At 45.5% G+C, this 18,769-nt stretch overlaps 1 protein-coding gene across 3 annotated transcripts in view; it reads right to left on the bottom strand.

The window, feature by feature from the left end:
* The window catches only part of ADAMTS17 (ADAM metallopeptidase with thrombospondin type 1 motif 17), a 410,186-nt gene that overhangs the window by 183,920 nt on the left and 207,497 nt on the right, over positions 1–18,769 (bottom strand). For 2 of the 3 annotated variants that reach the window (XM_024982261.2, XM_024982262.2), the window contains exons 9-10: positions 13,478–13,618; positions 11,318–11,468 (exon numbers count right to left, since the gene is read on the bottom strand). In XM_024982261.2, the coding sequence (XP_024838029.1) occupies positions 11,318–11,468; positions 13,478–13,618 (292 nt within the window). The remainder of the gene's footprint in view (positions 1–11,317; positions 11,469–13,477; positions 13,619–18,769) is intronic. The other variant, XM_024982263.2, reaches the window with a different exon arrangement.

Raw genomic sequence — 18,769 nt, 5'->3', positions numbered from 1 at the left:
CTCAATACATAAGACAAACACTAACAGACATAAAAGGAGAAATTGACAGTAACACAATAATAGTAGGAGACTTTAATACCCCACTCACATCAATTAACAGATCATGAAAATGAAATTAATAAGGAAACACAAGCCTTAAATGATACATTTGATGAGATGGATCTCACTGATATCTTCAGGACATTCCATCCAAATGCAGAAGAATACACCTTCTCAAGTGCACATCGAACGTTCTCCAGGATAGACCACATCTTGGGTCACAAATCAAACCTCAAAAAATGTGAGAAAATTGAAACCGTATCAAGCATCTTTTCCAACCACAACGCTGTGAGACTAGATATCAATTACAAGAAAAAAAAAAACTGTAAAAAACACAAATATATGGAGATTAAACAATACATTTCTAAATAACCAACAGGTTCCTGAAAAAATCAAAGGGGAAATAAAAAAATTTATAGAAACAAATGACAATGAAAACATAACTTAAAACCTAAAAAAACAAAAACAAAAACAAAAACCTATGGGATGAAGCAAAAGCAGTTCTAAGAGAGAAGTTTACAGCAATACAATCCTACCTCAAGAAACAAGAAAATATCAAATAGACAACTTAACACCTAATTTAACTGGAAAAAGAAGAACAAAAAAAATCCCCCAAAATTAGGAGAAGGAAAGAAATCATAAGGATCAGAGCAGAAATCGGTGAAAAAGAAATGAAAGAAACAATAGTAAAGATTAATAAAACTAAAAGCTGGTTCTTTGAGAAGATAAACAAAATTGACAAACCTTTAGCCAGATTCATCATGAAAAAAAGAGAAAAGAATCAAATCAACAAAATTAGAAATGAAAAAGGAGAGGTTACAACAGACAATGCAGAAATACAAAGGATTATAAGAGACTATTATGAACAACTATATGGCAATAAAATGGATACCCTGGAAGAAAAGGACAGATTCTTAGAAAAGTTCATTCTTCCAAGACTGAACCAGGAAGAAGTAGAAATTATGAACAACCCAATTACAAGCACTGAAATTGAAGCTGTGATAAAAAAAAGTCTCCCAAAAACAAAAGTCCAGGACCAGATGGCTTCACAGGAGAATTCTATCAAACATTCAGAGAAGAGCTAATGCCTATCCTTCTAAAACTCTTTAAAAAAATTGTAGAGGGAGGAACACTTCCAAACTCATTCTATGAAGCCATCATCACCCCGATGCCAAAACCAGACAAAGACAACACAAAAAAAGAAAACTACAGGCCAATATCACTGATGAACATAGATGCAAAAATCCTCAACAAAATTTTAGCAAACAGAATTCAACAACACATTAAAAAGCTCATACACCATGATCAAGTTGGGTTTACCCCAGGAACACAAGGATTCTTCAATATATGCAAATCAATCAATGTGATACACCACATTAACAAATTGAAAGATAAAAACCATATGATAATCTCAATAGATGCAGGAAAAGCCTTTGACAAAATTCAGCACCCATTTATGATTAAAACTCTTCAAAAAATGGGCATAGAAGGAATCTACCTCAATATAGTAAAAGCCATATATGATAAGCCTACAGCAAACATTATTCTCAATGGTGAAAAACTAAAAGCATTCCCCCAAAGATCATGAAAAAGACAAGGGTGTCCACTTTCACCACTATTATTCATCACAGTTTTGGAAGTCCTAGCTACAGCAATCAGAGAAGAAAAATAAATAAAAGGAATCCAGATCAGAAAGTAGATGTAAAGCTCTCACTGTTTGTAGATGATGTGATACTGTACATAGAAAACTTTAAAGTTACTATCAGAAAATTACTAGAGCTAATCAGTGAATTTAGCAAAGTCACATGATACAAAATCAATACACAGAAATCACTTACATTTATATATCCTAACGATGAAAAACCAGAAAGAGAAATTAAGGAATCAATCCCATTCACCATTGCAACAAAAAGAATAAAATATCTAGGAATAAACTTACCTAAGGAGACCAAAGAACTGTACACAGAAAATTATGACACTGATGAAAGAAATCAAAGATGACAGAAACAGATAGAGAGATATCCCATGTTCCTGGGTAGGAAGAATCAATATTGTGAAAATGACTATACTACCAAATGCAAACTACAGATTCAATGTGATCCCTATTAAATTACCAGTGGCATTTTTCACAGAACTAGAACAAAAAATTTCACAATTCATACCGAAACACAAAAGACTCCTAATTGCCAAAGCAGTCTTGAGAAAGAAGAATTCAGCTGGAGGAATTAAGCTTCCTGACTTCAGATTATACTATAAAGCTACAGTCATCAAGACAGTATGGTACTGGCACAAAAACATAGATATAGACCAATGGAACAAAATAGAAAGCCCAGAAATAAACCCATGAACCTATGGGTACCTTATTCTTGACAAAGGAGGTAAGAATATATAATGGGGCAAAGACAGCCTCTTCAATAAATGTTGCTGGGAAAACTGGACAGCTACATGTAGAAGAATGAAATTAGAACACTTCCTAACACCATACACAAAAATAAACTCAAAATGGATTAAAGACCTAAATGTAAGATCAGAAACTATAAAACTCTTAGGGGAAAACATAGGCAGAACACTCGATGACATAAATCAAAGCAATATGCTCTATGACCCACCTCCTAGAGTAATGGAAATAAAAACAAAAGTAAACAAGTGGGACCTGATTAAACTTAAAAGCTTTTGCACAGCAAAGGAAACTATAAGCAAGGTGAAAAGACAACCCTCAGAATGGGCAAAAATAATAGCAAATGAAACAACAAAGGATTAATTTCCAAAATATACAAGCAGCTCGTACAACTCAATACCAGAAAAACAACCCAATCAAAAAGTGGGCAAAAGACCTAAACAGACATTTCTCCAAAGAAGACATACAGATGGCTAAAAAACACATGAAAAGATGTTCAACATCGCTCATTATTAGAGAAATGCAAATCAAAACTACAATGAGTTGTCACCTCACACCAGTCAGAATCACCATCATCAGAAAGTCTACAAACAATAAATGCTGGAGAGGGTGTGGAGAAAACAGAACGCTCTTGCACTGTTGGTGGGAATGTAAATTGATACAGCCACTATGGAAGACGGTATGGAGATTCCTTAAATAACCAGGAATAAAACCACCATATAATCCAGCAATCCCACTCCTAAGCATATACCCTGAGGAAAGAAAAATTGAAAAAGACACATGTATCCCATTGTTCACTGAAACACTATTTACAATAGCTAGAACATGGAAGCTACCTAGATGTCCAATGACAGATGAATGGATAAAGAAGTCGTGGTATATATACACAATGGAATATTACTCAGCCGTAAAAAGGAATGCATTTGAGTCAGTCCTGATGAGGTGGATGAACCTAAAGCCTATTGTACAGAGTGAAGTGAGTCAGAAAGAGAAAGATAAATATCATATTCTAACGCACATATATGGAATCTAGAAAAACGGTACTGAAGAATTTATTTACAGGGCAGCAATGGAGAAACAGACATAGAGACCAGACTTATGGACACAGGGGGAAGGGGGAGGGGAGAGGGTGAGGTGTATGGAGAAAGTAACATGGAAACTTACATTACCATATGTAAAATAGATAGCCAACGGGAATTTGTTTCATGTCTCAGGAAACTCAAACAGGGGCTCTGTACCAACCTAGAGGGGTGGGATGGGGAGGGAGGGAAGTTCAAAAGGGAGGGGATATATGCATACCTATGGCTGATTCATGTTGAGGTTTGACAGAAAACAACAAAATTCTGTAAAGCAATTATCCTTCAATTAAAAAATAAATAAATTTTTAAAAAATTGAAGGAGTAATAAAGAACCACATCAGGAGAGTTTGAGAAGATAAAATATAAAGGGGGAAAAACGGGGGGGTCTATATAGACAGTGGTAGTGGAGAAGGCAATGGCACCCCACTACAGTACTCTTGCCTGGAAAATCCCATGGACGGAGGAGCCTGAAAGGCAGCAGTTCTTGGGGTCACTGAGGGTTGGACACGACTGAGCGACTTCACTTTCACTTTTCACTTTCATGCATTGGAGAAGGAAATGGCAACCCACTCCAGTGTTCTTGCCTGGAGAATCCCAGGGATGGGGGAGCCCGGTGGGCTGTCATCTCTGGGGTTGCACAGAGTCGGACACGACTGAAGTGACTTAGCAGCAGTGAGAGGAATGTCCAAGTAATTTCTCAGTTTTCCTGGTCCAGTTGATTTGCCTACTCAAAAGTCCTCTAGGAAGATCTGTGGACGGGTTTTGGGCAATGTGGGGTCTGCTCAGACTCGGGTCTTGTCCATGTCCGTTCACTGCCCAGACACGAGCAGGTGAAAGTGGCTGCTTGTTTGGGCTCAGCCGCTCAGTCGTGCTGGGGAGAGGAGTGTGCTGGTAGTGCTCACTGTGTTGGGGCTGCGCAGGGTGTCTCCCCAGTCTGAGGGGGGGCATACGCTTTCCCAAGGAAGTTGGTCCCAATTTGTCGGGCCCTTGGCAGAGCCAAGCCACTCAGGCTCCCAGCAAGACATTGGGGTCAACTCGCAGCTGCTCACAGCTTGGTGGCCGTTGTAATCTCTGGGACCGAGGTCATAGAGGTCCCTTGCCTTCGGCCCCTGGCACTGTGCCTGCCTGTTTGCCTCTGGGACCACAGACCACAGCCGGCTCGCCCTTCTCTGGCATCTGCCTGGGCAGGGTCCCTCGTTCTGTGACGGCTCAGAATCTAAGTGCAGCGCTGAAGCCTTCCCGTGGGAACAATCCTTTGTTTCTGTGATGGACGCAGAGTTTCCCTGGTCTGCCTCTGCTGTGCTGTGCCACCCCCTAGAGCACCTCCCTGGCAGTCAGCCCGGGCCCTCTCCCTGAGGCCTGACCCCCGAAGCCTGGGCCTCCACACTTAGCCCCCAGTTACTGTGGGCAGAAGTGAGCGCTTGAGCCAGTTCCCAGGTGGGAAGTGCCGTTCGGTGCGACCCCTGTGGTGAATTTTCTCCGTTTTGCCTCTGGAGCACCTGTCTTGATGCACTGTCCTTCCCTCAGCAGTTCCAAAGCTCCCCCCGACCCTGCCTGTGAGGGGGTTTCCTAGTATGTGGGAACCTTCCCTCCTTCAGGACTTCCTTCCCCCAGGGCGCAGGACCCCACCCCCAAATCCTTTGTCTCCCTTTTAGTCTCTATCTTGTGCCCTACCTCACCCCATGAGATTGGTTTGCCTTTCTGGAAGTCTGGAGTGCTCTGCCAGCGTTCAGAGGATATTCTGTGGGAGTTCTTCTACATGCAGGTGATTTTTTGATATATTTGTGGGGGAGAAGGAGTTTGCCCTGCCTTACTCCTCCGCCATCTTGAAGGTCCTCCTTCTATTATTTCTTCAAATTTGATTTTAATCCTGTCTCACCTCCTTCAGAACATCAGTTGCATATTTCTTAGGCCACCAGGAGTCCCACAGTTCTTTTTGTTTTCAGGCTTTTTTCTCTTTGTGTTTCACTTTGGGTAGCTTCAAATGTTTTGTCTTTAGCAGTCATCTCTTTTACAATTTTCATTTGCTAGAAATCTTAAGCAGGGTATCTTTCAACTTAAATATTATAGTTTTCATTTCTAGAAGTCCCAGTAGGATCTTTTCCATATCTTCCATATCTCTACTTAACACGTTCAATCTTTCTTTGTGCTACATTCATGAACCTGGAATATGGTTATAATTATTGTTTTAATATGTTTCTCTACTAATTCTATCACCTGTGTCATTTCTAGGTCAGTTTTGATGGATTTTTCTACTCGTTGTGGATGTATTTTCCTTCTCCTTTGAAGGCCTGGTGATTTTTTATTTGATGCTAGACACTGTGAATTTTATTTTACTGAGTGTTGGTTTTGTATTTCTATAAATGCTTCTGAGCTTTGTTCTGGGACTTGGCTAAGTTACTTGGAAACAGCTTGATCCTTTCAGATTTTGCTTTAAAGGTTTATTGGGTGGGAGCAGGTCAGCATTTAGCGTGGGGTTAGTTTTGCCATGCTGCTGATACAGCACCCTTCTGTGTCCTCAGCCTGATGCCCCTGTGTGCCTCGGAGCTTGTTCCCACTAATGCTTTCAGATGGCTCTTTTCTTGGTCTTGGGTAGTTTCTCACACACATGTGTTTCTCAGCACTAAGCTGAAGATTCGTGCAGATCCTGGCAGACCTCCGAGGTTCTCTCTTTGTAACGCTGTTTCGTCTATGATACTCTGCCTGTGAATCCTAGCTGCCCCAGCCTCCTAGGAGTCCTGGCTCTGTTTCTTCAACTCACGAAGCCTGCTGCTTCTTCACAGCCCAACCGCCACTGTGCCACAGCCTGGAGACTGCCCAGGCAGTAAGCCAGGACGATGTCATTTGTTTCGTATCTCCCAAGGATCATGGTCCTTCCTTGCTTGATGGCCATTGTCTTGAAAATCATTGTTTCATATATGTTGTCTGATTTCTTAGTTGCTTCAGGTAAGAAGATAAATTTGGTCCCTGATACTCCATCTTCACCAAAGGCAGATGTCAGGATGACAAATTTAAAGGAAATTCTGGGACCATGATCATTTCATTACATGATATTTATTTCAATCCTCAAGGGCATTTAAGAATAATAATGGTTATAAAGATCGATTTGGCTTTGGATCATAAGACCTTGCTGGTTGGTGCTGAATGTCTCTAGAGTTTTACATAATGCTTAAACTTGCATGGCCCTGAGGAATTCAATATAGAGAAGTGCTGATCCTGGAGATGTACACAGATAGATTAGTTCTGTGCTCCACCCTCTACACACCCAAGATAGGAACCAGGGTTATCCAGAAAGGTAACAGCAACATATGTATCAGCTCAAACGACTGGGTGCTTACTTTGTGATAGACCCAGTTCTCAGCATCTTACATGTATTAACTCACCAGGAGTCTCAGATTTTAACAATGGTTTTCATTAACGCACAGAGAGAGATGGCCACTAAGAAGCAGGCTGCAGTCCCTCACTATCAGATTTATACTGTCCTGGGAGGAAGCCACAGGAAAGGTCTGTATAAACCCCTGCAAGACATTTGGCAGAGTCTATCATGTATGTTGGGGAACTAGATGGATAAATGAGGACTCGGGCTTAGAGAGCCAAATCATTATATGAGGAGGCCTGTAAGGGTTTCTTCCTCACCTGTGAGCTTGTCTACAGTTTCATCAGTGGTTGGGTTAACATTAGAACTTAAATTTACCGTTAGGGTCATGAATGGACCTCAGAACAACATATACTTGTTGAACACTTACTGTGTTCCAGGTACTGACCAAGGCAGTTGGAAAATAATAGTGTGAAAAAGTAAGATTCTTGTCCGGGAAGGATTTAAAAGCTTGAAGAGGGAGATTATCAGAACAATAGAAAACAATAGTCATGGGGACATCCCTGGTGGTCCAATGGCTAAGAATCCACCGTGCAATGCAGGGGACACAGGTTGAATCCCTTGTCGAGGAACGAAGATCCCACATACCACAGAGCAACTATGCCTGTGCACCAGACTTACGGAACCCACACACCACAACTACAGAACATTCCACCACATGGCATAGCTAAGGCCAGATTCAGCTAAATAAATAAATATTTAAAAAAACAATAGTCATGTAAACAAGCAAATTATATAGCATGTGAAAAGATAAGTTTATGAGAGCAGGGTTTTCCCTTAGGGGATCAGGAGATCTGGGTACTGCAAAGGTGACAGGGAGAGTTACTAGACGGCAAATTTATATAGGGTGGTAGGCTTCCCTGAGAAGGTTACATCTGAGCAAACAAACGAACTCAAAATGAGGGGCTCAGTCACGTGGACAACTGGGAGAAGAGCATCCCGGTAGAGGAAACAGCAGGAAGCACAGTTCGTCCCTGCTAGGAGCAGGCCTTTTGGGTTTGAGGGAGAGCAGGAAGGCAAGCAGAACTGGAACAGAGTAGGTGAAAGGGAAATAATAAAGGGATGAGGATCAGGAGGAAGGGGAGGGACTCACCCCAGCACAGAGTCAGTTTTGCAGGAAGAAAGGAACAATTCAACATGTGTGCCTGTCACACTGAACATCAACTGAAACAGACCTACAAGTGCACAAATGAGCAAAACGCTGGTCAAGTGAGCCAGAGAATCCCACAGGGTGGTGCCCCAGCTGGGGGCAGCATTCCCCAAGGCCTGGGTCCCAGCAGGCAACTGTCTGTCTCCTCCGCCAGCACATCTCTGGCATTAGTATGACCTCTCCTCCAGCGTGAGAAGTTACTGTTTCCTAACTGGTAGAGTCACGCCAGCCTTGTAAGCAGGACGATCAGCACCAGCTGAGGCTGACGCTTAGCTGGCTGAGCTTGCGGACGCACCTCCACGCCCCTGAGGAGTTGATCCTGCAGAGACAGGCTAGGGCCTGGCACCTGGGAGCCTCTGCTGCAGTGCCTGCACCTGGACAAATGTCTCCTCGAGTAACAAAATACAAAAAGTATAAGGGACTAAAAATAACCACGTATACGTGCAGTTGGAGCATATTGGTCAGCAAGATAGAGAACTGTTAAAGAAAAACCCCCCAAAAAACCCAACTGCCACTTCTGAAGAGCCAGGAGCAAACACAGGGTGACGAGAACAAAATCAGGGCACTGCACATCCCCCTGCACCCAGCACCACCTAAGGGGTAGGCAAATCAGCTGAATAACCCCTCCAGCCCAACCCCTGAGCACACTGCTCACTCCAGATAAGGAGCCCTCAGGAAGCAAGCAAGCGTGGGGACCTATTACTTGCTCCCCCTGCTGCAGCAGGGGCCCGATTGAAGCCTTGCCTGAATTTCTTGTCTGGCCTCTGATCAATTTCTATTGATTAAAGAGGCCAAAAACTCTGGTCAGTAACACTGCTAGGATTTGGGGAGAAAAATGCCAACTTTGTTTTGGTATTGGTGAAATTCTCAGAAAAAAGGGCAAGCAGGGAAGCATATTTCGTGGTTCTTAGTGAGCTGCAGGAATAAATGCTCAGGTGCGTTGTAACTTACAAAGCAAAAAGATCTCCCTTTATGTAGTTATATTTTGAGCTTCAAGAGAGAAGCTAAACTGATCATGACTTGCTGACCTCTAACTGTCCTCTTTAAGCAAAAAGATGCCAACGAAGAAAATAAAATACCAAGTCCCTTCCTCTCCTTTGGAATCTGTCTTTGAATAAATAGAGCCTGCCTTTTCTCCTGCAGTAATAGTCACATCTGAGCTTGGTCTCTAGCCCATCCCTTTCTGGCTGAGTGACCTTGGTCCATTACCCAGCCTCTCTCAGCCTCTGTTTTCTTATCTCTTAAGTGGGGGTCAAAGCTCCTGCCCTCGTGGGGTGCAGTCAGGGTGTTATGAGACAATGCAAGAAAGAGTCTAGCCTAGGGGATCATGAGCCTCCAGGAACTGTACACCCTTCCTCCCATCACTACTGACCCAACTGGTATGCCATAGTCTGGCTTCTAGAAGCCAATATCTCGGGGCAGGCTGTGTCCAGCTCCCACCTGTTAATCCTGCCCACCTGTGGGGCCAGTTCAGCCTGGTCTTTGGGGCAGGGAATACTCCACAGTGGGCAGAGTGGCCACGGCATGTCCACTGACTCAGCTGGGTGCTTCCCTCTTCTCCCCCTTGGGTGCCCAGGCACTCCTGCCCTTCTTGAATGCTCAGAGTCCTCCTCTAGGATACCATACACACAGCTCTCCTGCTGCCACCGCACCATCAAAGGGCCCTCTGAAACCTGCCCTCCCCAGGAGTTCTGTGCCATCATGAACTTTAAGGGATTGAAGGTTGGGACAGGCAAACAGGATGCCTCTTGGCAAGCATATGGTACCTGAACAGTCAGGCCTTAACATCAAGGCAGATGGTGAGTGCCAGACACGGTGGCAGACCACTGGGGTTGATCAGGTCCTGGGACTGGTCCCATCTTCCCAGGGAGGTATCCTTCAACCCAGCCGTGGCTGGATGTGAAGTGGGAGGCAGCTTCCTGTTACCAGGGCATGGAAGGGACCCTTGCTGACACCTCCACAGGGGAATGGAGAGAAAGATTCTAGACAACCCTGTGGATAAACGCCCTTTGGGGAAACAGCCGGCAGGAGGTGCTGGCCTGGTTGTGAGGCACAGCCCTCTGCCACACCCTGAACAACTGCAGGCAGTGTCCCCGCTGCGGATTCCACCCAGACTTCCTGAACCAATTCACACACAGCCAGGAAATGCTCAAGAGGCAGCAGCCCGCCTCCCGGGGTCCAGGCTGACCTGCTGTGCCAGCCGGGATCCCGCCCGAGGTCTCATTCTGAAGGCGCAGTCCCGGGCTGTCTTGGAGTTGCTCCCATCCTGAGTTCTTGCTCTGGGTACCTGCCCAGCCCTGCAGGCTGCCTCCCTTAGATTAGATAGTGCCCTGAGCTCCAGGCCCTCTGCTGCTGCGTGGCTCCTGAGTCCCACTCATCCCAGGCTGGTCCTCCAGCCCCACGACGACTCTGGCTCTGCCCCCCTTCCTGAGCCAGCTGCCAACTTCCGGCTGGACCGCAGGCTGCTCTGGCCTCCCCCGCTGGGACCCCGGCACAGAGACTGCCTGCCCCAGGGCCCGGCACATCCTTCTTGGCGCACTTCCACCCACAGAAGGGGCCATGCTATCTGCAGCATGGTCAGAAAGTGTGTGCTCTGGGGGTGAACAGACTTGAGTCAAATCCTTCCTCTACTTACTTCCTGGCCAAGCCATTCTAAATCATCAGTTCACCCCTGAGGCTTGGTGTTACCATCTATACCCTGGGGAGAGTAACCTGGGGAGTCTGTGGTAATCGTAAACTGGGATCAGGCACGATGGAAGCTTCAGGGCAAAACACGTGGGCACTGCTCAAAAAATGGTAACATTTTAATGGGGCTATTAACACCATTATCATATAATCAAGTTATCATTCACTAAATGTTCTCCGTATGACACTCTCCAACATCCAGTAGTTTTTAGCTCTCTTCTGTATCTGAGGATTTGGTATCAGGCAACATTGCATTACCTCCAAGAGGAACAGACTCATTAACTTTCTTCCTAGTGTCTTAATATTACCGTGTCTTAATATTACAAAGAAAGACCTCTATATTAGAAAACAAAACAAAATATTAGGCTCTTAGTGTCAGCTGTAACTCTGAACCACCCCCTTGCAAAGCTGCCTATGTGAGAGAGTATGTGTGCGTGCATGTGTGACTCACACTGGGTGCTCCATGCACACATGTATGCATATACATGTATATACATATGTGTGTGTATGTGGAGTGTAAATACCTGTATCCACCAACAGAAGCCAGATGATCCTTCCCGAGCCAGCCCTCCCCTCCCGAGGCAGCTTACCTCCATGTTTCTGCAGAAGGTGGCATTGGTGCCAAAGAGGATCTGGCACTGCTCGTTGGCACTGTAGTGCATGCCTGGCAGCTTGTGGGGCAGACGCACTGCGTGCCGGCTCCTGGGGTCTGTGACCAGCAAACAGGTGCTGACTTTCGACCTGAAACAGCCAAGAAGATAGTCGGTTTGCAAACGTACCTCCCAGGTTTTTGTTCTACTCTGCCAGTAACTAAGCAGCAGTGGTCTCCAAGTTATTTATGGGGAGATGACCAAGCACCCTGTGATCACGTATGGATGTGAGAGTTGGATTGTGAGGAAGGCTGAGCACTGAAGAATTGATGCTTTTGAACTGTGGTGTTGGAGAAGACTCTTGAGAGTCCCTTGGACTGCAAGGAGATCCAACCAGTCCATTCTGAAGGAGATCAGCCCTGGGATTTCTTTGGAAGGAATGATGCTAAAGCTGAAACTCCAGTACTTTGGCCACCTCATGAGAAGAGTTGACTCATTGGAAAAGACTCTGATGCTGGGAGGGATTGGGGGCTGGAGGAGAAGGGGACGACAGAGGATGAGATGGCTGGATGGCATCACTGACTCGATGGACATGAGTGTGAGTGAACTCCAGGGGTTGGTGATGGACAGGGAGGCCTGGCGTGCTGCGATTCATGGGGTCGCAAAGAGTCGGACACGACTGAGCAACTGAGCTGAACTGAACTGACCAAGCACCGGACATGGGGACTACACCTTTCGCTCTTTTCCAGATAGCTGAATGCAGATCTTTACTCTGGAGGCCACGAGAGCTGGGCAACAAGAAGTGGCCTGGGCATATCACTCACATAGCAATGTATTTTTCTTGGGGAGTCTGAGTGCTTTCTTGGATGAAAATGGTTTTGAAATAGATTGCTATGATATGTTCTCAGAATGAATCAAGAAAAAATTGGAGTTAGGGTTATTTTGCTTTTAAATAAATAAGCAAACAATCAAGCAAGCAAGCTTATTTCCAATTCTGCAGACTTTCTTAGGGGCGGGGGCTGTCAGGTTCTGGACACTGGCTAGTCCAGGCGCCCTACCTGGCCATGAAAGCTGGCTGGAGGCACACTGTGCAAAAGACTTAAGGATTTCAACCAGGACAGAAATGTCCAGAGATGTTGAGGACAGCTCTGAAAAACAATTGGGGGGTGGTATGGCTGTGGCTCCGTTAGGAGTTAAATACTTGAATGCTTTTATTTTTCAATTCCTAAAACAAGGCAGATGGTAGGAAAAAGAAAACCCAGCCTCTTGCCAAGATTCTTGAAGAAAAGAGTTGCATGCACGCAATACACACAGGCTGACTATATTAAAACTAACAAGGCCATTTTTAAGCCCTTAGTTTCCCAGCTACAGGAAACATCATAAAAGAAGACCCAGGATGAGGACAGAAGCCAGAGCGATCCCTTTGATCCTCCTTCCTGAGTTCACTGAGCACTCTACTGTGTTACAGGACTATAAAAGCTCTGTGTATAGCAGAGACTCACTGACCCCTTCTGTCTCTGTGGGGGGTACAGATGATGCAGTTAAGTGGTGAAGCAATCGGGGTCTGCCTGTCAAGCCTGTAAGTTCAGTCCTGAGGTCCTGACACTAAGGGATGCACATAGTACTTGAGTACAGACTCTATTTGACAAAGGTCTGACATCAGATAGCTAATTCTTCCACTGAAATCTGTAACGGAGTAAGGCAGACACATTCTGGAAAGAAAGTGGCTATGAGATAAACCCATTCTAGCCTCACATGTGAGGAAGGTAAGCAAGCCCTCCTCCCAGGAAATGGACTTCCACCCAGGGAAGCAGCCTAAGCTTTGGGGAAGCACCCAGTTCTACAGCAGCCACGGGTGCCACTAGGGTGGTGCCCACTCATGGTCAAAATAATGAAGAGAAGTGAAATGAAACCTTGCCAAGATATGGTCACTGCATTGACATTTCCGTTGATAAACTTTGTGATCACCAGCAGGGTGGCCAACGTCATACCAGATGCACACCTGGAAGGAAGTCTCTCCAGCTGAACTGTAAGAGATTCACTTCTTACTTCACTTACTTCACTTCAGCTCCTATTGGCTGATACCCCAACTATTGTGCTTTAGGAAGTATTGTAGCACTTTCTACTGTACTGATGGTACCGAACGATTTGAGGACTTACTTGAGGAAGTTCTCGAGGTCATCTCGACTGCAGGAGGACCAGGAGAGGTCGCTGGGGCTCCGGCCTTTCACCCACTCTCCCGACATGATGTGGGACCTGCCGGCGCAGGAGGAGTGGTCATCGTCGTGGTTCATCCCCAAGCTGCCCGAGGGAGAGGGGGAGAGGGCGCTCATTACAGGCTTCTCATCTCCTGGCCCGGATGCCAGCACCCTGTGCCCACCTAGATCACAGCTTAATCACACACAGTAGCACAGGAGATGCCTGCTTCCCTGCCATTCTCAGAGCAGACCGCGAGTCACGAGCTTAAAGAAAAGAGTGAGGGTGATGACTCACTCACTCAGTGAGCGGAAACTAATCAACCATGTAACCAACAGCATTCACCTAACAAATGAATAATAAATGAGTGAGCCATTTATATTAAATGCAATATTACAGTTCTTCTGATGGTTAGACTTGCTTTTCCACACTAACATATCCCAGCGTAATGCTTCAGTATCTCACTGCCTGCAGAGAAGTCGCTAAGCTAAGGGCTGGTGCTAGCCAAGACTCTGGCTTATGAAAACTCATGAACACTCACGGCTTCTGGTTCATATCACTATACCTGGGTCCACCAAGATCATGCCTATCTCCTTCCCACCCAGTTGTACCTGGAAGACAACAGGATGCTGATGTAGATGAGGGAGGCTAACTGTAAGTGGAACAATGATCTCAGTTCACAAACAGGCTGCCGGTAAGGGGAAGCCGAGAAACAGAACACCCGTGACCAGATGGCCCACCGTCTGCTGACCCGTGACCTCCAGGGCAGAGATTCACCGTGCATAAGGGTTGCTCACTCTTTGTCAACAGCCCCGTGGGAAACACACACATGTGCATTCCTTCAAACATATTTAAGAGAGGTTTCTCAAGTGCCACAAACGACCTAGAAAGAGAAGATACAGCAGGGCACAATAAGCCATCAAATCAGCCTGGGAGATGAGATGGACCCAGAGACGACTGTGCCGAGAGGTTCTAAACGTGCCTCCGCGGCCTTATTTCTCCCAGCTCTCCTCACGCACCTCCGACTATCTTTCCCCAGTTCCTCTGCGTTCTCACTCCGCACACTCCAGGACCACTTGGTGCTCCTGTACAGAAAGGCTACCTTGGTCAACCCCCCATGAAACTGGGAAGCTGACTCAGCTCCCATCCCTGGAACAACAGGGCCTGGCACCCGAGCTCCTGCTCCAGGTGAGCAGGGCCCCCTCTGGTCACCCAGCGGGCCCGTTCCTATAGCTGAGGGTGTGCATACCAAAGGTGAACTGAATTTATACTCAAGCCTATTTATAATAGTAATACTTGTTATTTCAATCAATACATGTGGTTACATGTTATGTTAACCAGTGTAATATGAGCATAAAAGTAAAGTTTTCATGAAAAGCAATTTAGCTCGAAGCTAAACTAGGCTGCTGCCAAGTTGGGTGTGTGTGGGCAAGACAACGGTAGAAGTTGAGGAAAAAAATCATAAAAATCTACCCTTAGACTGTTTCACAAGGGTCTTTCAAGGTCTGCTGAATCTACAAAAAGAAAAAAAAGACACTGAACTCAAGCTCATCACACTATAGTTGTGGTTTCTGTGAGGAAGGTGATGGGAAGCCCAGTCAGCTTCTCTCAGAGAAAAGGCTTTCGCCCCCACCACAAAATTGGTGACAAAATGAATGTTTTCATTACTTAAGTCAAAACAAAAGGGCCAAATGTTTAAGAACCTAAGTACCATTTCTTTGCATTTCCCCTCTTGACCCAGTTTTTCAGTTAATGGCTCAGCTGACCAACCACTACCCTGCTATCCTGTCAGACAGGAAGGTTTCTGCGGTGTCGCCTACATGTTGGCTCCCCCTTCACCTCGGTCCAGGCCTCTCCTGCCAAACCTCTCCCTGAAAAATGCCCACTCCTGGGATTTCCCATGGGCTCTTCCACCCCACCAGGTGCCCTCAGCACAGCTTTCTATCCCAGCCTGTCCACTCACGACTGACACAGAGCAAGTACTCAATAAATATTTATCAAGTGGATTAACTATTTGATGCAGGAGAAAACATCAAAAAATTGGAGGATCCACATCCACAGTAGCTGTGCTGGTCTAGGGCAGTGGCCTGCTCAACAGAACAATGAAAATCATCTCTGGATAGACGCAATCCTGTTTTCCTGCCTAGATGCCAGGAATCCATCCAATTAGGGTTAAGTAGAGAGCCTAGAAATTATCAGATACATCTGACCAATAAGAATAATTTTTCAATGGTATTACTCAGGTTTTTACTTTTTTTTTCCTGCTTGTTATCTGTGGCTCAGCTGATAAAGAATCAACCTGCAATGCAGGAGACCTGGGTTCAATCCCCGGGTTGGGAAGATCCCCTGGAGAAGGGAAAGACTACCCATGCCAGTATTCGGGCCTGGAGAATTCCATGGACTGTATAGTCCATGGGGTCGCAAAGAGTCGGACACGACTGAGCAACTTTCACTTCACTTTTCATACCTTTATCTACACAGACACACACATATATCCATCTCTTTGTTTCAGGAAAGATAGGAACTGACTGTAAAAGATATTGCTGCTGCTGCTGCTAAGTCGCTTCAGTTGTGTCCGACTCTGTGCGACCCGATAGACGGCAGCCCACCAGGCTTCCCCATCCCTGGGATTCTCCAGGCAAGAACACTGGAGTGGGCTGCCATTTCATTCTCCAGTGCATGAAAGTGAAAAGTGAAAATGAAGTCACTCAGTCGCGTCCGACTCTAGCGACCCCATGGACTGCAGCCTACCAGGCTCCTCCGTCCATGGGATTTTCCAGGCAAGAGTATTGAAGTGGGGTGCCATTGCCTTCTCTGGCAAAAGATATTAAGTCACCTTAAATTTGATTTAGGGTTTGATATGATATCTATAAATAAAATGAATGATAGGACTTTCAAATGGGTAGATCTGAACATGTCGATGGCTTCCAGGGAGCGCTGGTGTAGAGGTTACATAAATACAAGGTCTCATGAAAAAAGTGGCTCCCAACTTCATCATTAAGGACAAAGCGTGAGCACAGAACGTGGAGCAGGTCAAACTGTGTCATTGCCCCCCGGGAGAATCCAATCCCAGGGGGACTCAACCTGGAATCCTAACCCCCCTCCCACATCCCAACTGGGACGTCCTGAGCGGCCCCCAGATGCTCCTTGCTGTTTGGGAAACTACAGTCGGAGGACAGCCAAGCCCTGGCAGGATGGCTTCGCCACGTATGGAGGAATGTTTCACTTGTGACTTACTTCCAACTTTTTTCCCCGTGGTCAAGCTGCTTGTAAAATCAAAGAGGTTCTTTCGCCCATATGCCAGACTCAGCTGGCCAGAGAGCCTGGTCTCTCTGGAGACAAAACTGTCCACCAAAGTGCTCAGAAAAGCTGACTGTGCCCTTGACACCCGTATGCCCACAGGGCGTTGTGTTCATGGTTCGTGCTGCCAGCCCCCAGAGGGACTTCCCTAAAGAATGTTCTAGTCAGCAGGATCAGTGAGGAGTGCCGTTCTCGGGTTTCTGGAGCTTGTCTCGAATACAGATGGTGGTGGATCTGGTTTAAAATGTTCAAATGCTAACTAAGAGCCTCACAAACTGAGGAACTTGCATTTAGGTAGGAGTTTTGATATTTGAGGTCTACATAAACTACAGTTTAGGCTATTTTTAGTTTAAATTAAAGATCACTTGACTGAAGAAATTTCATGTTATTTTAGGTTGATGTCTGTGGTAACATTATATTTAACAGAACATGTAGCATTAAGCACAAAGTTAAAGCAAGTTTAACCCTAAGTGACTGAGATTAAGGACACAGACGGGTCTCATGTCACATGTGGTACACATTTATCAAACACAATGACGTCATGGCCTTGAGTAGACTTTATCTTAAGACCAAAGAACATGGTGTTTCCAAATCTGCTTCAGGAAATCCAATATATGCTGCTAAGTCACTTCAGTTGTGTCCGACTCTGTGCGACCCCATAGACGGCAGCCCACCAGGCTCCCTCGTCCCTGGGATTCTCCAGGCAAGAACACTGGAGTGGGTTGGCATTTCCTTCTCCAATGCATGAAAGTGAAAAGTGAAAGTGAAGTTGCTCAGTCATGTCCAACCCTCAGCGACCCCATGGACTGCAGCCTTCCAGGCTCCTCCGTCCATGGGATTTTCCAGGCAAGAGTACTGCAGTGGGGTGCCATTGCCTTCTCCATCCAATATATACCATGCGGGAATTCTGAAAGGCAATGCACCCCCCTTGCTAGCTTCACTGAAATCCTGGAAGGCGCGGCAGATACTAGGTGTTCTGGGGCTGGTACCCCTGCCACTGTGGAAACTTCTGTTTTACCTGGTTTAGAGCCTGTCCCTTGGATGCTTGGGTGTTTTGATGTCAGGTTTGTGACCTGGGCTGCCTCCCTTTATAGTACTCTTGGCTGGGTTTGTGAAATAAATGCTCAGGTGGAATAAAAGACCCCAGAAAGTCTCCCATGAGGGCAGTCTCTCCAGGGAAGGGGTTGAGGCTGGCTTGAGTCTTGCTTCAACTGCCCCCGGGGAACACTGCCTGGCAGTCCCTTTTCAATAAATGTTTACTGACTTTGAATTAACAGGAAAGGCCCACAGCAGTTTCCAGGAGATCATTACTGTTGATTAATAAAATAATAATAAACACCTCCAACATTACTCTAGAAGGGAAATTCTTTACTACCACTACCTGTTTGCCAAGAACCAGACTACCCTCAACCTATAGCTACTCAGAAACTTTACCTTCAAGGATTAAGTCACCAGGGGTACCAGGCTGCACTCATTTAAACAGGTTGAACAATAGGGTTGATTGTCATGATCATCAATAACCCCATTTATAGGGAACACAGCATCCATATTCTCTCACCTCAGAGAAGTTGTTTTTATTTTATATAGGAAACTGAACTCATCAACTTGCAGGGACTTAGGAACACTGCAACTACCAGAGTAGACCTATGGCCTCCACCCTAGGTCCCCGGGATACAAATAACCCCAAAACACCATGGAGTTTTGAATCACTAATGGATAAAGAATAACCAAAATAGTGTTGACATTAAGTGCATTTTGCTAAAATGGGTAACAGCATAGTAGGTGAAAATGGATAAGGAACATCATAGTATATAGAACGTATCTCTCTTAGCTAACCAGAGGACTGAAATCAAAAAAGCACTCATGTTCTTGGGTTTACATGGATGAGATTTTGATGTCAGGTCAAAATTTGATCAGATTTTTGATGTCAGAGTCACACCTGGCTTTCCCTCAAAG

Source organism: Bos taurus, chromosome 21 (assembly GCF_002263795.3).
Source record: "Bos taurus isolate L1 Dominette 01449 registration number 42190680 breed Hereford chromosome 21, ARS-UCD2.0, whole genome shotgun sequence".
NCBI classification, from domain to species: domain Eukaryota; kingdom Metazoa; phylum Chordata; class Mammalia; order Artiodactyla; family Bovidae; genus Bos; species Bos taurus.
This window is presented reverse-complemented; position numbering and strand designations above follow the sequence as displayed.